This window comes from Chrysemys picta, chromosome 21 (assembly GCF_011386835.1).
Source record: "Chrysemys picta bellii isolate R12L10 chromosome 21, ASM1138683v2, whole genome shotgun sequence".
NCBI classification, from domain to species: domain Eukaryota; kingdom Metazoa; phylum Chordata; order Testudines; family Emydidae; genus Chrysemys; species Chrysemys picta.
In genome coordinates this window covers 13,464,855-13,485,163 of record NC_088811.1, presented here as the reverse complement: position 1 = coordinate 13,485,163, position 20,309 = coordinate 13,464,855, and the positions used below count along the sequence as shown (strand labels likewise).

The 20,309-nt window shown below is 45.5% G+C and overlaps 1 protein-coding gene across 1 annotated transcript in view; it reads right to left on the bottom strand.

Annotated features, from left to right (window-relative positions):
• Nucleotides 1-1,504: 1,504 nt before the first annotated feature.
• Nucleotides 1,505-20,309, bottom strand: part of PRDM2 (PR/SET domain 2) — a 121,033-nt gene continuing 102,228 nt past the window's right edge. Inside the window, 2 exon segments of the mRNA XM_065575401.1 lie at nt 1,505-4,712; nt 6,801-6,939. Of these exon segments, the coding sequence (XP_065431473.1) occupies nt 6,831-6,939 (109 nt within the window). The 3' untranslated portion in view covers nt 1,505-4,712; nt 6,801-6,830.

The following is a 20,309-nucleotide window of genomic DNA, read 5'->3' as shown; positions in this document are numbered from 1 at the left end:
ACCTCCCCTGGTGGAGTAAGAGCGTCGATTCGGGGATCGATTGTCGCATCCCGACAGGACGCGATAAATCGATCCCCGAGAGGTCGATTTCTACCCGCCGATTCAAGCGGGTAGTGTAGACCCAGCCACAGTCTGGCTGGGATGGATGGATACAGCTGACTTCTAATTCTGTTCCATTTCTGAACATGTATACTGTTCTGTATGAATAACGTTGGATTTTTTTCCTAGCCCTACTACTCCCTGAGAGAGGGGTCTGAGGAACCAACATCAGACACGTTTGCATAGACACAGATTGAGCAATGGACCCTTACTTGGGGTTTGTGTGTGTGTGGGGGGGGGAGGGGTCTAAAAGGGAGGGCAATCAAAGGAGAGAAGAGTGAACTTGCATAGATGACATGACTAACTCCAGACAGTTGGACAAAGGAGGGTTTGGAAAGATCAAGAGCCTGAGTTCTCTTTAAAACAGAAGGCTACCTCCTAAAAGTGGGAAATGGGGACTCTTGGAGAACTCCAGCAGACTGGAAGGAAAAGTTGTGAGTAGGGTGCCAGATGTCCTGATTTTATAGGGACAGTCCTGATATTTTTTATATATGGGCTCCTATTACCCCCCACCCCGTCCCGATTTTTCACACTTGCTGTCTGGTCACCCTAGTTGTGAGCGCTGACAAGAGCGGGTATAGTGTGATCATTGCAATTTCTCTCCATTAACAAACTCTCTAACCCCTATTAGAATAACTTTTTGTAGTCTGTGTCCAGATGACACACCATTAAAATGCTCCGGTTTATTTCATCTGGTTCTTTTTTCTCAGATAAGCTGTGTCTGGTTTAAATGATTATTTGTACATATTGTGGTGGTTCATAGAAGCCCCCACCAAGATTGTTGTGCTGGGAGCTGAACAAACATATGATAAGAAAGAGTCCCTGCCCCAAGGAGCTTATAATCTAAATAGACCAGACAAAGGTTTGGAAGGGACCCAGATGGGAAATCATTTGCCCGAGGTCACTGCAAGAGCCAGGAACAGAACCCTGATCTCCTGAGCCCAAGGCCAGTGGTTTATCCACTAGACCATGCTGCTGCATCTTCATAGTGAGTGTCAACACATCCCTGAGAATGCAGGAATCTTTGCTCTCTGCAGGAGCAGAGAAAGCTGGTGGGATGGTGGGTGGAGGGCCCAAAGAACATGAAGGCTTGGGTGATGCTTTGGCTTTGTCCAAAAAGATGGCAGATGGTGATGACACAAAGGGAGCACTCAGCCTTTCCTATTCATAATTATTAGCAGGTATTGACACCCAGTGTTACACTGGGAATATTAATTTATTTACAGCGATTTTCTCCCCTCCATTCTCCCGCCTCCAAAAAAAAAAAAAATCCTTTGGCCACATTTAAGTTACAGGAGATACCAATAAAGGGATTCTCCATTTCAGCCCTTCCTTTTGCATGGCTGTGATTCAAAACTGGGACACTGAAAGTGCTGGCAAGTCAGTAACCGTTCCATCACAGCAATTTGTCACATTCGTTTATTGTTTTTTCTTTACATGGCAGACCGAGTCTTCGGTTTTCCAGAGCAACGTTCAGAACTCAAGCCCCACCAGGTACCACCACGTCTTCACATTGTTTATACTGAAATTTTTATTTTAAAAACAAGTGTCATGAGAGTGCCTCAGAGCTACCAGTGTCAGCCTAGCAAATTTCTACATGCAAAACCTGAGGGTTCCCCCCCTCCTTGAATTTTCATGAGAATGTGTGATTTTGGGGGGAGGAAGTCAAAGGCAAAATTTCACAAGTTTCACCAACAGGCATGGTGGAGGGTTGTTGCAAAATTGAAATTCTGCCCTGGAAAACAATGGTGAATTTTCCTGAATATGCAGAGATGAAAAGTCCCCATCATCATATAGAAATGCTATGAGTTTGAATCAATTGTTGTGCAAAGATGGACTCCCTGCCCCCAAAGAATCTTCTTTTGTTGTTTGAGGGAAAACTGAAAAGTTTACTGCAACAATGGAACATTTCTGGTTGATGGTGTGGAGATTTTTCTCAGACTGTAATGGATTTTTAGTGTGGACTGACACAATGTCAAGCTGGGTGCTGCAATCTTTAGTGAAGTAACAAGATATAAAACTTTAAAAATGGAGCATTTACAATAGGGACGTAAAGACGTGCTTTTAAAATTGTAAATACATATTTACAGGTTTGCATGGTAAACCAAAACTGCTCTGGGAAAAGTATTCATATAGCACAACATTTACACACTTCTCTCCTTGAGTTTCTTGAACAGTATCATTAATATCGCTCTAAAAAACAAAGAAAAGTAAACGGCACAAAATTCAGCTCGAATAATGTCATGGTCTGCCTTAAAGGCACTAAGTCCAGCAGAATACAAGCCAGAATCTCCATTTTTAAACACACCTTGCCCACTCCTAGACACTGAGCGAGGTCTCAAGAGTGGGCTATTTTAAAGTATAGTTCCGGCTGCAACATGAGGTGTCTCTTAAGCAAGAGCCCCTGAGTGACGAGTGAAAATACATCACTTAGTAAACATGCTCGTTGTCTAACAACATTGTACGGAAAACTTTAGGGATACCTCAAAGTGGTGCTTTAAAACACAGGCTCTTGGTTGGAATTTTTCTCTAATTTGTTGCTACAATGTTAGACGATCTTCCTGTATGTTTTGACAGCACCTGTTTTCTAAAGAACTCTAGTGCGGGTGTTACCATACAAATTCTGGATCATGAAAAAAGGAAGAAACAAGGACAGGTAAATGAAAGAAAAGAGAATTTGCTGAATCTAGTGCAGCAGAGTCTATTGTGGAGACCTTTAGAGGACGCTAAATGCCCGTAACTTGGAGATTAGGTACAATGGGGCAGGCTCCTAGACATATCTAAGACCCATAAATTGTTTTATCTGTGTGCTGAGATTTTCAAAGCTGCCCAGTGGCTTTGGATATGTAGTTTACATTCATTTTTAATGGGACATCCAAATTCATTAAGCAGCTATGAAAATCTCAACTGCAGTTTGTAATGATTTTTTTTTAAAAGGAATTTAGTGCCGGCAAAACATGCCAGATGGGACAAGCGCTAGAGAATAAGATCCCTGGGATATGGGGGAGGTAGAGAACAACCAGCAACAGCAAAAGCTTTCCCCACAGTGCCCTCCTCTTGGGTCCTTCAGCCGTGACCTGCAGGCACGACTTCAGTGGTAGAAGGGATCTGACTCTTTATGGTTCATTCAGTCCTTAGTGTGTGGGAGCCTGCCTCTCTCCATATGCCCTCCATGCCAATTACACTTGGAAAGCACTCCAGCTAGGATTCGGAAAACAGCCTATGGGCATCAGCACTTTTCCAATGTTTTTTGGCTAAACAGAATATTTTTGTGAAAACAAATTCCTTTTTTTTTGAAAACTTTCATGTTATGTTTTTCACTGAGACACAAAAACAAGCAAAAAAAGATTCAGCAATGTTGAGAAAAAACATTTTTCTTTCTTTTTTTTTTTTTTTACTTTTTTGGGAGGGTGGGGAGAAGCGGCTTGTGAATTTGTTATTGTTGTTTGTTTCCACATATTTAGCTGTCCAACAAAACCCTCCCACGATTTTGGGAAAAAATGTTTTCATTGACTTTGGGGGGGGGGGCTGGGGGGGGAGAGGGGGAGGGAAATCATTCCCTCACCAGAAGTAGAGTCCAGCATCTGACTGCCAGTGACTTTCAAGGCAACTTGGGCACCAAATTCTCTTTATAATCTACTTTGAAAATCCCAACCTCTCAAACTACATTGATGGGGCGCAGATATGTACTTAATTACTGAGGAAACATAGAAGGAACCCTTCAATGGTATACTACCAAGGTGAAGTTTGTGGAAGCAGGAAGAGGGCACCTCTGCCCTATGACAGACCTGCGTGAACATGGCCCTCTATGAGCAAGAGATAATACATCTCTGTTCAGTCTTCTCACTAACTGCAACACCCTGAAACTTGGTCTTTACAGGCTTGGTCCACAATTATGTCTCCTTCCCTTCTAAGCCTAACCAAACTAGATGGGCTCTAATGGAGGGTCACAACTACTAACCTCCCTATTTGGGAGAAGAGGTTGCTTTGGACTGTGCACTGTAATGGGCACTTTAGGAATGTTTGTAAAACTCAGTCATGGCAGCAACGGCCGGGTGCCAGGCTAGCGCTAAATGTAACAGAAGCTTTTTGCAAAATGAACACTTGTTCCATTAGAAAACTGGACTGAGGCCATCACTGCATTTCAGAGACCACTTAACAGGTGCGTTTCCAGGAGATGTGGGTCCTACCATCTTCTAGAAGCGGTGGCATCACACCTTTGCAATGTTCCAACATCTTAAAGGTCATGATACATACTCGACAGACTGGGGTACCGACAGATTTGGGATATGAACACCTCAGCAAACTCTGCACAACTGTGTGGATTTTCCATGGGTTGCCCAGTTCTATAGCGTGTACAGTACAGTTAGAAGATAAAATGATGTAACAGTCTTTTGAAAATGTAATTGCATAGTATGTCCAACCCCTCTACGTTCCAGCAAAAAGAGAAGAATTGCCCAAATCTGCCTGCCCTCCCAACGTGGTCAAACAACCTACAATTCCCTCTGAATGTGTTCCCATGCTGTTCCACTGGCTCTGGATGAGGACTTCACATTGCAGGGGATGCTATAGAATCAGCCTCTCACCGGCCTCTGTAGTTCATGGCTCGCTCTCTGCAAAGAAGGAAAATATGACAACAAGGTGCCGGTGCTTCTGGCACAGAATACCATTGGCCCCTCTTTCGCCTGAGGAACTCCTGGTCCCACTCGAACTGGGAATGAACAGAACAGATTATGATATCGAAGGATTACTTTGCCTTATCTTTTCAGTTCAGCACTGTCCTGTGCCTGCAAATACACAGTCACCTGGAATAACGGTGGTCTCCATAGAAAAGTCACCATTTACCCAAAGTGGAATGTGAAAAGTAAGTCTCCCCTATTCAACAAGAAACAACAAGGGAAACTCAGATATCACTGTCCAATCAAAAGTTGTCCAATCAACTTTTTACTATTCACCACCATTCCTGGCAGTGCAGGAGGCAGTTTGGTTTTCTTATCCTACTAACTTTTCCCCATAATACTAATTTTCTCTATTTCATTTACAGTTTAGTTTAACCAAATATAAACCTATTTCAGGGTACAAGACCCTGCACCCATCCAGGGCCTGGACCCTGCAGCCATTTGCACATGTACTTAACTTTACTCACATGACTAGTAATAATACCACCTCGCTCTTATGTAGCGCTTTTCATCAGTAGATCCCAAAGGAGGTCACAGTATCATTATCCCCATTTTGCATGTGGTGAAACTGAGGCACAGAGACGAGGTGGCTTGCACAAGGTCACCCAGCAGGCCAGTGACAGAGCCAGGACTAAAATCCAGGTCTCGAGTCCCAGTCTAGAGTTCTATCCACTAGGTCAGGGGTAGGCAACCTATGGCACATGTGCCGAAGGCAGCACGCGAGCTGATTTTCAGTGGCACTCACACTGCCCGGGTTCTGGCCAACGGTCCGGGGGGCTCTGCATTTTAATTTAATTTTAAATGAAGCTTCTTAAACATTTTAAAAGCCTTATTTACTTTACATACAACAATAGTTTAGTTCTATATTATAGACTCATAGAAAGAGACCTTCTAAAAAACATTAAAATGTAGGACTGGCACACGAAACCTTAAATTAGAGTGAATAAATGCAGACTCGACACACCACTACTGAAAGGTTGCCGACCCCTGCACTAGGTTCTATCCATCAGCATCTTCGCAGATTTCAACAAACTTTACTACCGAGTTGGGCTTCTGCAACTAACGGGATTAGTCAAAACTCCCTCTGACGTACGGAGAAGAGAGTCATTTCAGTATCACTAGGGGGATTGGGCCAGATCCTCAGCGGAGGAAAATCGAGGTCACTCCCTTGATTACAATGAAACTCTGCTGATTTACACCAGCTGAGGATCTGATTGAAAGTATTTAAAATGCATCATGGCGCTCTAATTTTTGTATTAAAAATGTCTCCTACCAAAGAAGCAAATAGTGAAGTCAAGACTCAAATATGTAAATGGATATGCAAATGAGGTCTAGTTCTTAAGCTTCTGGCACATTGCCAAGGCATCCCGCAGTGGCTTGGGTGCAGTTGCCTTCATATTAAGAATAGTGTGACATTAAGCCTTCGGTCCTTTTGTCCCAAAGGATCTCAAAGCACTTCAGCACTTCTACCGACAGCAGAAATGAAATGCAGCCCTGTGTGAGGTGGGGGGTGGCACACAGGTCCTTGCCCAGCAGCATGGGAGGAATGGCGAATCGGAGCACTTACAAGAATTGCCAAGGGCTCAAAAATCCACCTGTAGGAGTGGCACAGTGAGCTTTACGACCTCTTCCACAAGGCTCACTCACAGGGCATGGAGTGAAACTCTGTTCTCCTGTTGCAGAAGAATGGAGAGCTAAGTCAACCCTGCCAGGACTTGATCTTGTGGCTCCAGCAAGTCTAGGTGTTTCAGAACAAGAGGAAAGGATGGTCTTATGGGCCTGGCTAAAGCAAGGGACTAGGACTCATATGGAGTTCTATTCCCAGCTCTCTGCGTGACCTTGGGCTAGTCACTGAGGTGGTGTGCCTGAGTTTCCCCACCAGTAACCGAGGACCATAATTAACTGCCTCACAGGGGTTCGCTGAGGTGAACTAACGTTTGTAAAGTGCTTTAGCTATAGAAATGCAAACATCGCAAAGCGCTGCATGTTCATCAGTGCCACGGGGTAACCACCTTGCTGTACCTGTTTTGGTTTGATGTGCAGCAGGAGAGTCTATTCCTTGAAGAAGTGGGCCGTCGTGCAGTTGGATTTCTTGCATTGCCTGGTGCAGGTGTTCTGAGAAGAGGAGGGGGGACATCTAGAGGCCATGCGGAGTCTGTAACTGCAGAAAGAAGCAGGAGAAACTGTCTCTCACACACACACGCATCGTATTTGGGATAAAAGCAGAGACAGGCCACAATATCCAACACACAATCTCGGTTCAAACATTTATCCCAACCTACTTGCCAGGCTGGTGGCCCAGTATCATATGAAAGCCTGGATACCTTTCCTGGGCTTGATCCAAAGCTCACTGAAGTCAGTGGGAGACCTTCCATTGGCTCCAGCAGACTTTGTATAAAGGCTCTATACCCAGGCTGGAGGTGCTGCTGCAGAGGTTGCTCACGCAGATGAGGCAGTGTCTTGCGTTGCTCTGCAGTGACCCTAGTCAATTTAGGTGAGACGTGAAAGGACCCAGGAGACATTTGAGTGTGTTCTCCCCCCGCCCAGCAGCCTCCCCGATGCCAGGCTCAAATAAGTATGTGGAGAACCTTCCAGGAAGGACAAACTGGACATCAATACTCAATAGGGCTGTGACAGCCGCAGGCCCCCTGTGCAGAATAGCTGGCAGAGTCAGGGTCTATTTTGTCATGTTGCCATGTCATTGTTTTGCATCTGTGTTGATGCAAAAGGCATTTCACGTTTCATAAAGAACCGCATACACTAAGAGGGCAAGGTGTTCAAAAAGGCCAGGTGCTCAAGTACACTCCTAAGCTGCATGCCCCACACCACGAAAGCACTTGCAAATCAGATAATAGCACACATAGATAACCGAAAGCAGAGCGGCTAACGCTTATGATTTTACTGCAAGGCTTTTGATCTTGGCTTTTTACCTTCAGCCCCAAGTCTCCGGATCCTATGACTACATGAGAATCTCATCTTTCATTTCAAAATAAAAATTCCATTTCTAGTCTTCAGGGTTGGTGATAAAAGCTAATGACAAAGCGAAAAGAGTACGTAAAAGGCTAAAAGACCAAGAGGCAAGGATAAAAAGAATCACACTTTTTTTTTTTTTTTTTAAACACTCTGGCTTAAAAGAAACATCTCATGATTTTTGAACACTTGTGGTTGCCAGTACTGCAGAACCGGCTATTTGTTCCGTGTTTTTTAAATAGCCCAGATTGAGGTTGAAAATTAACTCCTGGATATTTTATTGGCCACTTTCTCTCGTGTTCTCTACTTAAAAATCACTGAAGCCACGTGGTTAACTATGGACTGTTTCCTGTGCCAAAGGCTAGCGAGTGCTATCTGTTGCAAGACTGCCTATGGGAAAATCAGTCGCTGTGCCATTACGTTGGCAGTCCTCAAACTCCATCAGGCTCCTGCATGGTGCATCTTCACCAACAAAGGGGTGTGCTTGCCTTAAGTTAGCTAACGTGTGGTAACTCAAGAGGTCAAATCCTAATGGAGACAAGGCAGTTTGTAGGTCTAATATGTGTTAGCAGGTTGAGGTAAACCTTAGACTTCCCCATAACCTTTACCTTTAATAATATATGGAGTTATACCTATCTCATAGTGCTGGAAGGGACCCCGAAAGGTCATCGAGTCCAGCCCCCTGCCTTCACTAGCAGGACCAAGTACTGATTTTGCCCCAAAGTCCTAAGTGGCCCCCTCAAGGATTAAACTCACAACCTTGGGTTTAGTAGGCCAATGCTCAAACCACTGAGCTATCCCTCCCCCTTGGCCTGCTAATGTGAAAACTACAACCTGCCTTGTCTTCACTAGGATTTTACTGAAGATCACACCTTTCTTCTTAGTGGACACAAGGTCTAAGAGACTCTACATCAGGTCAATAGATCGGGGGGGGCGGGGTGTGTGTGTGTGTCTCTCTCTCAAGAATCCACATATCCCCTGCTGCTGTGAGGGAAGAAGCTTGTGCAAATTATCTTCCATCCTCCACCATGGACTGTTCTGAAGCTCCTGTTCCTCTCCTACTCTCCTGGGATGGTGGGGGAATGGGGTCCAGCTACATGCCACGGAGGGCCCGAGTTGTGGTGTGGAGGAACTGGTGGACTCTTTGGTAACCTCATCCATCCACAAGTGGCATGAATTGTGTGTGTGGGGGGGGGGTGGGGGGGTGGGGGTTGGGGGGAGAGAGATTATCTTCACCCCAGTTGGTCCTGGTTTCAATCCATGGCTGATATCTTCATTTCAGAGCTGTCAGTTGAGATCAGACATGCACCAGCTGTCCATCCCTGCTTAGGAGGGACAGTCCTGTTCAGGGGATATTTGCTACTGGCCCTCCCAACCCCATTTTGTCCCTGCAAAGCTTTCCTCACTCAGTAGGACTCAATGCAGTTCAAAGGGAGAGTGCACGAGTTAATAATTGTGTAGAACACGGAAATCTTCCGCTGAGAAGCACTGAGTTGTAGTATAAATTATTATTTTGCTGTGTTGTGAAACAGCAAGTTCTAACACCACCACTGAAGTGGGGATTTTCAGAAAGTCAGCCAGCTAAGAATAAAGAGAAGACATCCCACCCTGTGTCAGAGGGGTGGAAAAGTATTCACTGAACCATGACCTTAAAGCTTGAAAGCGGTAGCAGCAAAGATGTGTTAAAAACCAAGGAAACGAATGTGTTTTAAACAACACAGCAGCCCGGGGCCTTTGCAAGAAGGCACAACGCTTGGAACTTTCTCAGTGCAATCTAAACATCATTTATGGCAATGCACGCCAGCCTGTGTGAGGTCCGTGTGGACCTCTACTCATCAGAGCAGCAGCCAGCTCCCATCCTTTGCAGCAAGAGCCCTGTTCAGAGAAGTACATAACAATCCCCCACAGGGTGGTGCCATTGCCTTCCCAGCTAGAGAGAAGGCGTAGCATTGACTAGAGCCGGGCAAGAAATGGCAGAGTGAACGGACACTGATGTAGCAACTTAATGCATCAGGTATGAACTCAATAACGACAAACAGACACTGGGGATCATGCCCCGAACACCACGTGAAGCCCATCTGGGGCAGATTTAGGATGCATTGGACCTGTCTGCAACAGCAACATATGGCTCTTCTGCTCCACTTGCATTTTTGCAATATTTATGGAGCTTGTTATGCCCACAAAGTGCTTTGAATGGGTCAGGATGGAGCCCTGCACTGTTATGAACAACTTCAATGATTGGATCCCGCAGAAAAACAAGCCAGGTCTCTATTGACCTTAAATTAGCCTCTTGGGAGGCTCATGAGTTTGCTTATTATAGTCGCAGCTCTGCTTTTGGGCCAGGTGGATCAGCGAGCAGGTGAGAGATACTCCCAAGAAGTCAATAAGCCACTGAACGCACATTAAAGCATTTGAAAATCCTGCAGCTGCACGAGCTCTAGAACCAGTTATCACTCTGCCAGCCTGCGTGGACACCGGACATCTGCAGATGTTCTCCCACCATTGCTACTTCCCCGCCTGGGGACAACAATGACAATGAGGCACTAATGTTTTTAACACTGTAACCAAACCCCTGTGCCTCACTGATGCTAGTGCCCCCACCATTGCTAGCGGGGGGGGGGTGGGGGGGTGGAGAACAAAGGGGAGAGAATTTCTGAAGATGCCCAGTGGTGGTGATACCCAGTTACGATGCAGCCTCAGTGGCGTATCAAGTCCGCCCTTGCACCACAGTTCAAGAGATTCTTCTCGCTGCAGAAACCGGGCTGACCTCAGAAAAGATACGGCGTGTACAGGGGGAAGGCAAAGAAGGCAAAGAGAAGTATCACTAAGTCTTGTCTGGACAAGGTTTTTGTACTGATCTAACTAAATTGGTAAAATAAAAAAATAAAAAAAAATAAAAATAAAAAAGAGATTGATTTAGTTAAATGAGTGCAGTGGCTTGGGTTGCCACCCTCCAGGAACTAAAGATTAATCTTTAATTAAAGATTATGTCATGATGAAACCTCTAGGAATACATCCAACCAAAACCGGCAAACCTACAACCTCCTAGAATAGACACGGTTACACTGATATAAAGGGGGTTATATTGGTATGACTTGTTTTGGTAAACAAAATCCTAATTGATTTAAACTAACTTATAAGACGACACTCAAACTGAAATAGGAGTGTCCACACAGGGGGGTTTGCACCATATTAACTGAACTGGTTTGAAAACGGATTTCAGTTAAACCAGGGCAACTTGCTCATGTAGACAAGACCTAAGGCTCCTCCTTCTAAGTTAGGGACACAGCTCCAGTATGCTGGACGGCTGTGCTGTTGATTTTAGAGAGAGTTACACCACTAGCATTTACCGCAATGCTCCGAAATGTAGAGATGAAGGATTTGAAAGCAATTGCCTTTCAGTGAAAAGTAACATTTTCCAAAAACTCTAATGTCCACTGCTCCGACCTCCCCAAATCCTTGAACACTGGGTTGGAAGCAGAAGGATGTGTAATCTAGCTAGCCCATTAGAAAAAAGTACATTAAACATGCACTCCCCTCCTTTACAAAGAGCACTTGGCATTTTCATGCAAATTACCTTGTCTTCCATCACAGGTGAGCAATTTACATTCTTGAAAGGTGTCTGTCAGCCCTCCACATTACCCAATTAAATCCCAGAATCATCAGCTCTGTAACTAGTGGGAATGAAGCCCGGAGGCTATTTGTCATGATTGCTAGATAGATCGAGATCCAAAAGGATGAAAGATCCTGCTGAGATATAATGAATGGGGCAGTATAGTAACAAAATAACAAGTGTTAGTATATGGTGCAGACGACAAAATTTGAAGGAAATGTAGTGAGGATTTTAGGGTTTAATATTTGACTTAAGCTCTCCAAGAAAAACATTTTTCAATTAAGTTTCTGATCCCCTAATTTAACAAAATATGTACAGGGTCTGAAGTCTGTCTCTCTCCCCCCCGCCGCATGTCCCCACGCCACAATTTGGTTTAGTTCCTAAAATAGAGCAGGGGTCAGCAACCTGCAGCACATGTGCCAAAGGCGGCACACGAGCTGATTTTTTGTGCCCCTCTGCTGCCAGCCGGGGTCCCGACCGCCGGCTCCTCTCAGCCCGCTGCCTGCCTGGATGAACGGAACCCCGGACCAGCAGCAGGCTGAGTGGGGCTGGCGGCCAGGACCCCGGCTAGCAGAGGCCAGTGGACGGAACCTGGGGTCGCAGGCCCCGCTCAGCTCGCTGCCAGTCTGGGGTTCCATCCGGCGGCCCCTGTAAATGTAAAATGTATTACTGGCACGCGAAACCTTACAGTAAATAAATGAAAACTTGACACACCACTTCTCAAAGGTTGCCGACCCCTGACAGAGCATGTTCATTGCCCTCTATCATCATAATTTAAGATCCATAAGCAAATCAACTTCAGCAGATGCAGATTGACATCAATAGGTTCAAAAATCCTCTTTGGACAAGCGCACGAATGTTCACACATTTTACTGAAACTTCTCCAAACTGCCAACCTTCCGGGTTTGCAAAACTGGCTGGTTAACTCCTGGGAACAGGGTTTTTAGTACTTCCTGCTTTGGGTCAGGTCTGAAACACTGCGAGTACATTACCCTGCTAAACTAACTCACTCTCTCAGCTGCATTAGAATAGTGCTTACTGGGAGAGTGAATACACCGAACAGCCACCAGGGGGCATGGAGAAAGATCAGCTAACATCAGTTCCATGGATTGTACTGAGGAGCAGGGAACTTTTCGAAGGGAAACAAGGGAGGGCCTACTGGACCAAAAGAAATGTGTTGACAGATTTTCTTGCACATTTTACTCTACAGCCATATACTTAGGAACTGGAAAGTCCTTACACTGCTTACCAAAAAGGAGGATTTCAATGTGTCCCACTGCAGTTCTTTTGAGAGTGTTCTGTGCTCAATTCAGACCAGTGGGAGGGAGGCTGGGTAACGGGGCTGGATTTGATTTTACAGGCACCAAAACAAAGGGACACAAAGGCATAATCCAAATAATGTGATTTTATGGCCAGTTCTCTCAAACCACCAAAGCTAGAAAAAGCTGTTTTATCAGTGAGAAGCTGGAGTGCCCAGCTTTCTACGGGTGCAGAGGAGGGCTGTCTAGCCATGGTGGTTTAGGGGACATCATGACAATGGTCACTGCTCCCTCAGGCCAACACAAAACAACCAGGCCATCCCCAAGTCAGTTTCACTGTGCAGATGGCCTCCTAAGGGTGGCATTTTCAAGAGTGCTCAGGGCTGGCTCAACTCCGCTCCCATTGAAATCAATGGTAAGATTCCTATAGACTCCAGACATACGATTTAGGCCAGCGCTGAGACCCCTGAAAACCTCACCCTTTGTTTAAAACCTGATGCAGTTCTTACTGAACGTGTTAGAAGGTGAATCCATGTAACAAAGTGACATCTTACTCACCATTAACAATTACACCCAAGATTTTCAAAAGCAAATAGTGATTTCTGTGAGCCCAGCGTCAGAGGCCTGAAGGGTCCTGAAGTTCAGAGAGTGGATGCTCTGTGCTTTCAGGCTCCATCGAGGTGTTTCCAGTTGGGCTCCCAAAAATCACTCGTCACTTTTGGAAATCTCGGCCTGAGCCTTTACAGTGAGATGGACTGGATTGCTTCAGCAACGTATCTTGCGGCCCTTTTTAAGACACACATTGAGTTCGGAGTGCCAAAAGTGAAGAACACTGGATTAAAACTAGATGTACTCAAATGCATCTTTTATGCTGCCATAAAATCTAATTGGATAGTTTGATAAAAGTCTTCCATGTGCACTGAATTGCCCTCTTGGTTGGGGGGGGGGGGGGGGGGGGGGGGGGGGGGGAACGAATAAAGCTCATCATTTAATATTAACAGAAAAGTATATCATAGATCGGGAAGACTTCATACAATTTTTATTTACCCTCTATATGAATGTGCTCACCCCAGCTGAGTTATAAAAAGAACACTAGAGAGAACACTGTCAGTTAGCACTAAGGTCTAGCAGAACTGAAATGGCTTGGTTCAGCTCTGCATATCTCATTACGTAATTTGCTTCAGACAAAACAACACGCACAGAAGGATCAGCACAGCAAAAAATGCTTTGGGTGTAGCCGATTTAAAAGACGCTTTGATGTAATAATGTGTTGGCAGTACTGCGGGGGACTGAAGCATATGCAAGTCAGTCTAGTTGCTAGTGTAATAATATAACAGTCACCTTGATTGTTAATGGGTGTAGCTAGGGCCAGCAAAGCTAAGATCATGAACTAAAGGGCTAAGTGCCCTAGTTGGCAGACTTAGACTCATGTTCTCTGCAGCCCAGGCACAGAAGGGGTTACATAACAAACTGCACAATAGGTTTCACTTCTAATACACATTTGTGCATGGACTGAGTCTCAGGGAATCTAAAAATGCAAGCCTAAGAAAGGGGCCATGTGGTTTGATGAAACCACACAAGGCAGCACAATGATGCAAGAATTAATCGTCTAGCATTTCTCTAACTCCTCACACCCCAAAGAATTGAACAGTCAAACTTGCGCCCAAGCAAAACACCATCAAATCTGAACCCCGCAATACACTGAAACAGCAGCAGAACCGCTACTCAAACGGAGGTTTGGGGTGCACTTAAGAGTTTGGTTGACACAGCTGCAGCATTCGGGTGTGCGTGTGTGAAAAATTCACACCCTGAGCACGACACCCTAACCCCTGCTGTAGGGGTTAGCTAGGTCTTCTGTCGACCTTGCTACTGCCTCTCAGCGAGGTGGATTACCTCCAGCGATGGAAAAACAACCTTCCCTTGCTGTAGGTGGTGTCTATGCTACAGCCGCTGTGCCACCGTAGTGCCCATAGTGTAGATATGGCCTCAGTTAAACCCAGCAGGCTGGATTTGCCTAGAGGTGGCTGCACCAGCTCCTGCTGGAGTGAATGCCCTAAGAGGGGGGCAACAGAGCTGTACAAGGGGCCTACAATCTTCCCTCCAATGGACAGGATATAGCCAGGGCAACTGGGAGATGCATTGATTCAGCTCATCCCTACAGCACCCTCCACTGGCAGGGATTCCTGAGGAGCTCTTGGCAAAGGAGTAAAAGCTTCTTTCTCCCCAGCAGAACCCTCGTGGGGAGAGCAACAACGAAAACACCGCCTACCCTCCTCTGGCTGCGAGTTTCCCCTTCAGGGTACGGTGACTCTCACTTCTATAGCATGTACCCTGCCTATGCAGAGCAACAGCACACAACAGGTTCGGACAAGAAAGGAAACGTGTCCAATTAAAACCGCAGGAGGAACTGATGTAGACTCTGTGCTCTACCTTGAATTGGGCCCTGGTACCGGGATTAACCCTCTCACTTTTCTTAAGTGGCATAGTGACAAGCAGTCAGCGCCTGTTTTGCATCTCATCTGAAAGGTGGCACTGCTCCAGAAGCACCATGCCATCTAGCACTCAGCCTGGGCACCGGGCCAAAAATGACTCAGAAAAATGGAGTGTCACCTGCTGAATCAACCAACGCCACTTCTCACAGCTCCTTGACAGTTCTCGGATCCAAGGAATGACTCAGCCAGCCCTGCTTGGATTGTGAAACTTAAAAGGATCACACAGCATGAGGTGCTATGCCTATTTTGGAAGGCTTGTCACCGGTTCTCAAACTATCATCTGCAGAACAACCTGCTATTGTCACTACGGAAAAGCATCTGTCAATCTTCTAGATGTGGGTGTGTGGTTCCCCCCCCCCCCACCTAAGCCAAGAAATCAAGTATTTCTGTGCATTTACTTGAATGGTTGCTTCGTGCTGTTCTTTGACGTAAACTCAACCAAGGAGTGACAAGACAAACTGTAAGGTGACCTAGAGAGAGCTGGGAGCAGCAGGGAGAGAGACGATTCAGTACTAATAAATGTAAATTTCTACCTCCAGAGGAGAAATAGCACGGGGGTACCTATTCCAACTGCCACATGTGTCAGATGACGGTGAATTTATTGTAATTTTTATCGCTTTCTTCTTATCCTAATATTGCTATTTCATGTAATGGAACAGTAAAGATGCTGCAGGGCAGGTGGGTTTTGGAAGAGGAGCTACTCCTGAGAGCAAAAACAATGAGGAGTACATGGCTACCCCTCTGAAACCTACTCCCAAGAGGGATCTCTTATCTTGGAGAGAGAGGATGCGCCAATCGATGGAGAACTGGACTGAGAATCAGGAGACCTGGCTCTGCCAAGGACCTGCTGTGACACCTTGGACAAGTCACATGAGCTTTTTGCACCTCTGTTTCCCCACCCATACTTTGTCTAATAATCTATATAGATTGCCAGCTCTTCCAGGCAGGGACCGTGAGTATGTTTGCAGAGTTCCCAGCACAAAGGGGCTTTGATCTGTCCAAGTCTCTGCACTGCCTTGATACTGATTACACACACAAAAACTGTTAAAAGACTACTATATGAAGGTTTCACAATCAAGCACTCCAAAGTCAGCTAATGGCAGAATTAAGGTTGTCCATGCAACCTTAACTGGGCCCCTGGGTGCATCTGCATTATGAAATGGTCTTTAATTGCATGGTTACACACTAATTTTTCCACAGGATCTCTGCCACATTCAGCACACAGATTGGACTGGGTTCATTTAATGAGCTGCTAGTCAATGTTTTCTTTTTAACCCCATTGTTCAATGTGTGGCCCTAGACCTTATTTAGGGTACACGATGAAAACCCTGCTCTGGAGACAGACCTGTGAACTGCCTGTTGGGCTGCTCTATGGGGCTGATCACTATAGTATCGGAGTTCTTCACAAACATCAATCCATTAATCTTCACAACCCCCTGGAAGGTGAGGGGGTATTATTTCCAGTTTACGGATGAGGAACGGAAGCACAGAAAAATTAAGGTCCAAAGATCCCATTAATTTTGGGTGCCCACTTTGAGACACCTAAGACCTGATTTTTCAGATTTCATAGCATTACAATAGAACATTGTATTTTCAAGCACTGCTACCATAGACTTCAGTTACAACTGCGTGCGCTCAGCACTTCTGCAAATCAGGCCCCAGGTCTCAGTTTTGGGCCTCCAGAAAATGAGAAACACAGAGTTAGTGACCATCTCTGAGAAGTCTGATTTAAGTGATTTCCCCAACATCACACAGGCAGAAGCAGGGACAGAGCCCAGTACTCCGACGAAGCATTCTCCGGTCTTAGCCATGAGACCATCCATTTTTTCTTCCTGCAATCCCCTGCCTCAATCACTACATTACATACATGCCATCCAGTGTCTGCAACACAGAATCAGGGGGCCTACAGCTTCCTTCACCACATGCCCCGATTCAACCCCAAAGCGGGTCCCAACCCTGTGCACTGATTGTGGCAGGGGTCCCGTGGAAAAACAGTATGTGGTCATGTAATTAAAGGCTATAATAACGTCCATGTACAAAGGGGCCAAGTCAAGGTTGCACGAGCAGCTTAAATTCTAGAATGTCCTAACTTTTGAATGCTTGACTGTGCAACCTTAATAACCTTCTTTTAACAGAGTCTGTGTGTGTCATTTCCCAGGTTTTAAAAAAAGAAAACCAGAAATGGCATCCTATTGACACCCACATGGGTCAAACAGGGTTGGAACCTTTGAAGCCACCACACAGAGCTCTCCCACTTGGGAGATTTTATCTGCTAAGCTCTAGCATGTCTCTATTGAGCATCTGCAAAACTGATTTTTTCAAAGAATTAGAACTTGGTCAAAACCAGATGGTTTTTCTTGGGGATGGCAAAAGGCACATCTCTGACAGACAGGCCCCACCCTCTGCCAAATTTCAAGTCCCTGCTCCAAAGCATGGGGAGTGCTACACCTGTTCAGAGATAAGGTCTTAAGCACTTTTTAACAAGAGCAAAATAGCATTACTTTTCCATACTTTCCCCTGGCTTTGCTCTTGGAAATGGCTGATCTATTTTGGCTGAAACCTCCCCCTCCCAAAAAAAAACAACAACAAAAAAACAAACCCACGAACCACTATTTCAGCTTGAGACAGACAACCAGTATGGAAAATTCCTGCCCAAATGGTTAAAGTTTGGCAAAGTTATAAGCAACTGAAAACAGCATCTTTTAATGGGACGTGTCGGAAACCTGAATAATAGGTAGAGCTCCCAGCCCCACTCACAAGCACTGACTTCATGGGTGCTTCAGGGCAGGAGCCCCCACAGAAAAAAAATTAGCAGGTGCTTAGCACCCACCAGCAGGCAGCTCCCCACCAGCCTGCAGTCCTGCCAATCAACTCCTCTTCCTCCCTCCCTCCCAGCACCTCTACCAACCGTGCATCAGCTGTTCCTTGGCATACAGGAGGTGCTTGGAGGGAGGGGGAGGAGCTGGGACAGGGTACACTCAAGGAAGAGATGGAAAGAGGCAGGGCGGCTAGAGGCAGTGTGGGGCCGGAAGAGGTGAGGCAGGAGCAGGGGTGGGGGCATGGCCTGGGGCAGAGGTTGAACACCTCTGAGGTAGAGAGGAAGTCGGCGCCTATGGCCCGACCTATATTAATTAAATGTTCCACAAGATAAACAGTCTGAGAATCACTCATTCGTATTAGATAGGGATAATGGAACTATTAGATGGTATACAGCTGAAGACCATGCTCTTCCATCCCTCGTATCAGAGTGATGGTGCACTGTTTAAACCACACACACGCCAAGAAAACGAGCATTTTAGGAATAAAAGGTCAGAAGACTTTAGCTCATAGAAGGGACTAAGTGATCATCTAGTCTGACCTTATGTGTAACGCAGCCCATAGAACTTTCCCCAAACTTAAAGTTAAAACACCAACAACTCCAGAAGTAAAAGCCTATTTGCTTTTCATATCATGATCAATTATTTAGATGATTACTAGCACATGCACTGAAACATAGTTTGCATCATTGCTAGAACCTTTAAAAAGATTTATTTCCTCATATTTCATTTCAAACCATGTGTATTATTCCCTAGACAGCTTTATGAATAGATTGCATGCAATTATTCCAGGAATTTATTCTGAAATGACAAATCCATCTACTTCCAACTGAACTCGTATATTCATCAGGCTGTTCAAATCATTTAGTCAGCCCCTGGGATGATTTCTGATCAATGAGTGCAACAATTGAGAAGTAACCTCAATGAGAAAGGTTTCCCCCTGAATTTAGGAAGGATAATTAAATAACTTGATATTGCTGTAATGCCACACTGAATTCACATGCTCCATATTTAACAAGTCCAGCTGATCCATGAAATCCAGAAGAATGTGCTTTCTTCTCCGCCCCCCACTGTCCATGGGCAACATTACAAGGCAGTAAAATGCCCGTCCAATTTAAGCAACTGGAGGAAGTTACTGGACCTTGACAAACATTTCCAAATCTGTGTGCCTAAATTTAGGCTCCTCAATCATATAAATCTGAAATAGCCCAAATCTGGTGTCTTTCCAGGCAGGCTGCAAAAGACATCTGTTGAAGAGGGTTTTGGAGAGGGTCGAGTGCGCTTCACAGAAGATGAAAGGTTATAGGGGAGCTTTTTTCTTTTTAGTCGGTAGTAAGCTGGAAGAGTTCCTTTTCTGAGTACTTTAATGTTGTTGGGATGTTGCTGTATTAATTATGTATTACGGTACCTAGAGCAGGGATGGGCAGTTATAAGGCAGTAGAGGACCACAAAATCCACTAAAACCTTCTGGCAGGCTGGGGTGCGTGTTGGGAGTGGGTCCTCCCAGGGGGTGTGACACAAGCTGGGGTGGGGTTGGGTCGAGTCCTGCCTCTGAGGGGTGGAAGTTTCCAGAACAGGGGGGTTGGAGAGCGAGCCCACCCCACACTCACCCTGCAGTGGCAGCTCCTGTCCCACAGGCCTGGGCCTGGTCCCCTGCTTCAGACTGTTGCCTCTCACTGCAGCGTCATGTGATGCCTGTTTGCACCCAGGCAGCCCCTCCACCTTAACACCCCACCTCCCTCCCGGACCTGGTGCCACCAGCTTCCCTGCCCTGAGCTGGGCTGTGGTAGGCCTGATGCAGCTGCTGGTTGCCCATCCCGGACGTAGAGCTTTGTATTCACATCTTTTTTATTAAAACTGAAACAACGAAAATATTTGGGCACCTTAATAGATGTGGCCAGAGTTTCAAAGGTGCTCAGCTTCGGCACGCCCCGTGGACTTCAATGGCAAGTGTAGGCACACAGCTTTTCTGTATAGGGGCATAAATATGGAGTTAGAAGCCTAATTTTAGGCACTGAGGCTGGAATTTATAAAGGGATCTATTTACTAGTCTACACACAGGATTTGCACTGACAGTTAAACCAAGGCACCCCCCTAATGTGGGCACAGTTAATACTCAGACTGGGATTCACAAAGGAGTCTAAAAATCAGGCTCCCGACTCCCACTGAATTTCAATGGGATTTGAGCACCTAATGCTCAGGTTCTTTGAAAATCCCAGCCTAAGGCTCAAAAACATGGGCTGTGATATCCTAATAAAAAAAATTGAATAATAAGCATTAGTCTTCTCTTAGAATTAAATATGGGACATTGGTGATCCTAAATAGTTACACCTTAGTGCATTGTTTTGCTTTATTATAAGCTCTAGGGTCTCTGTGCTGTA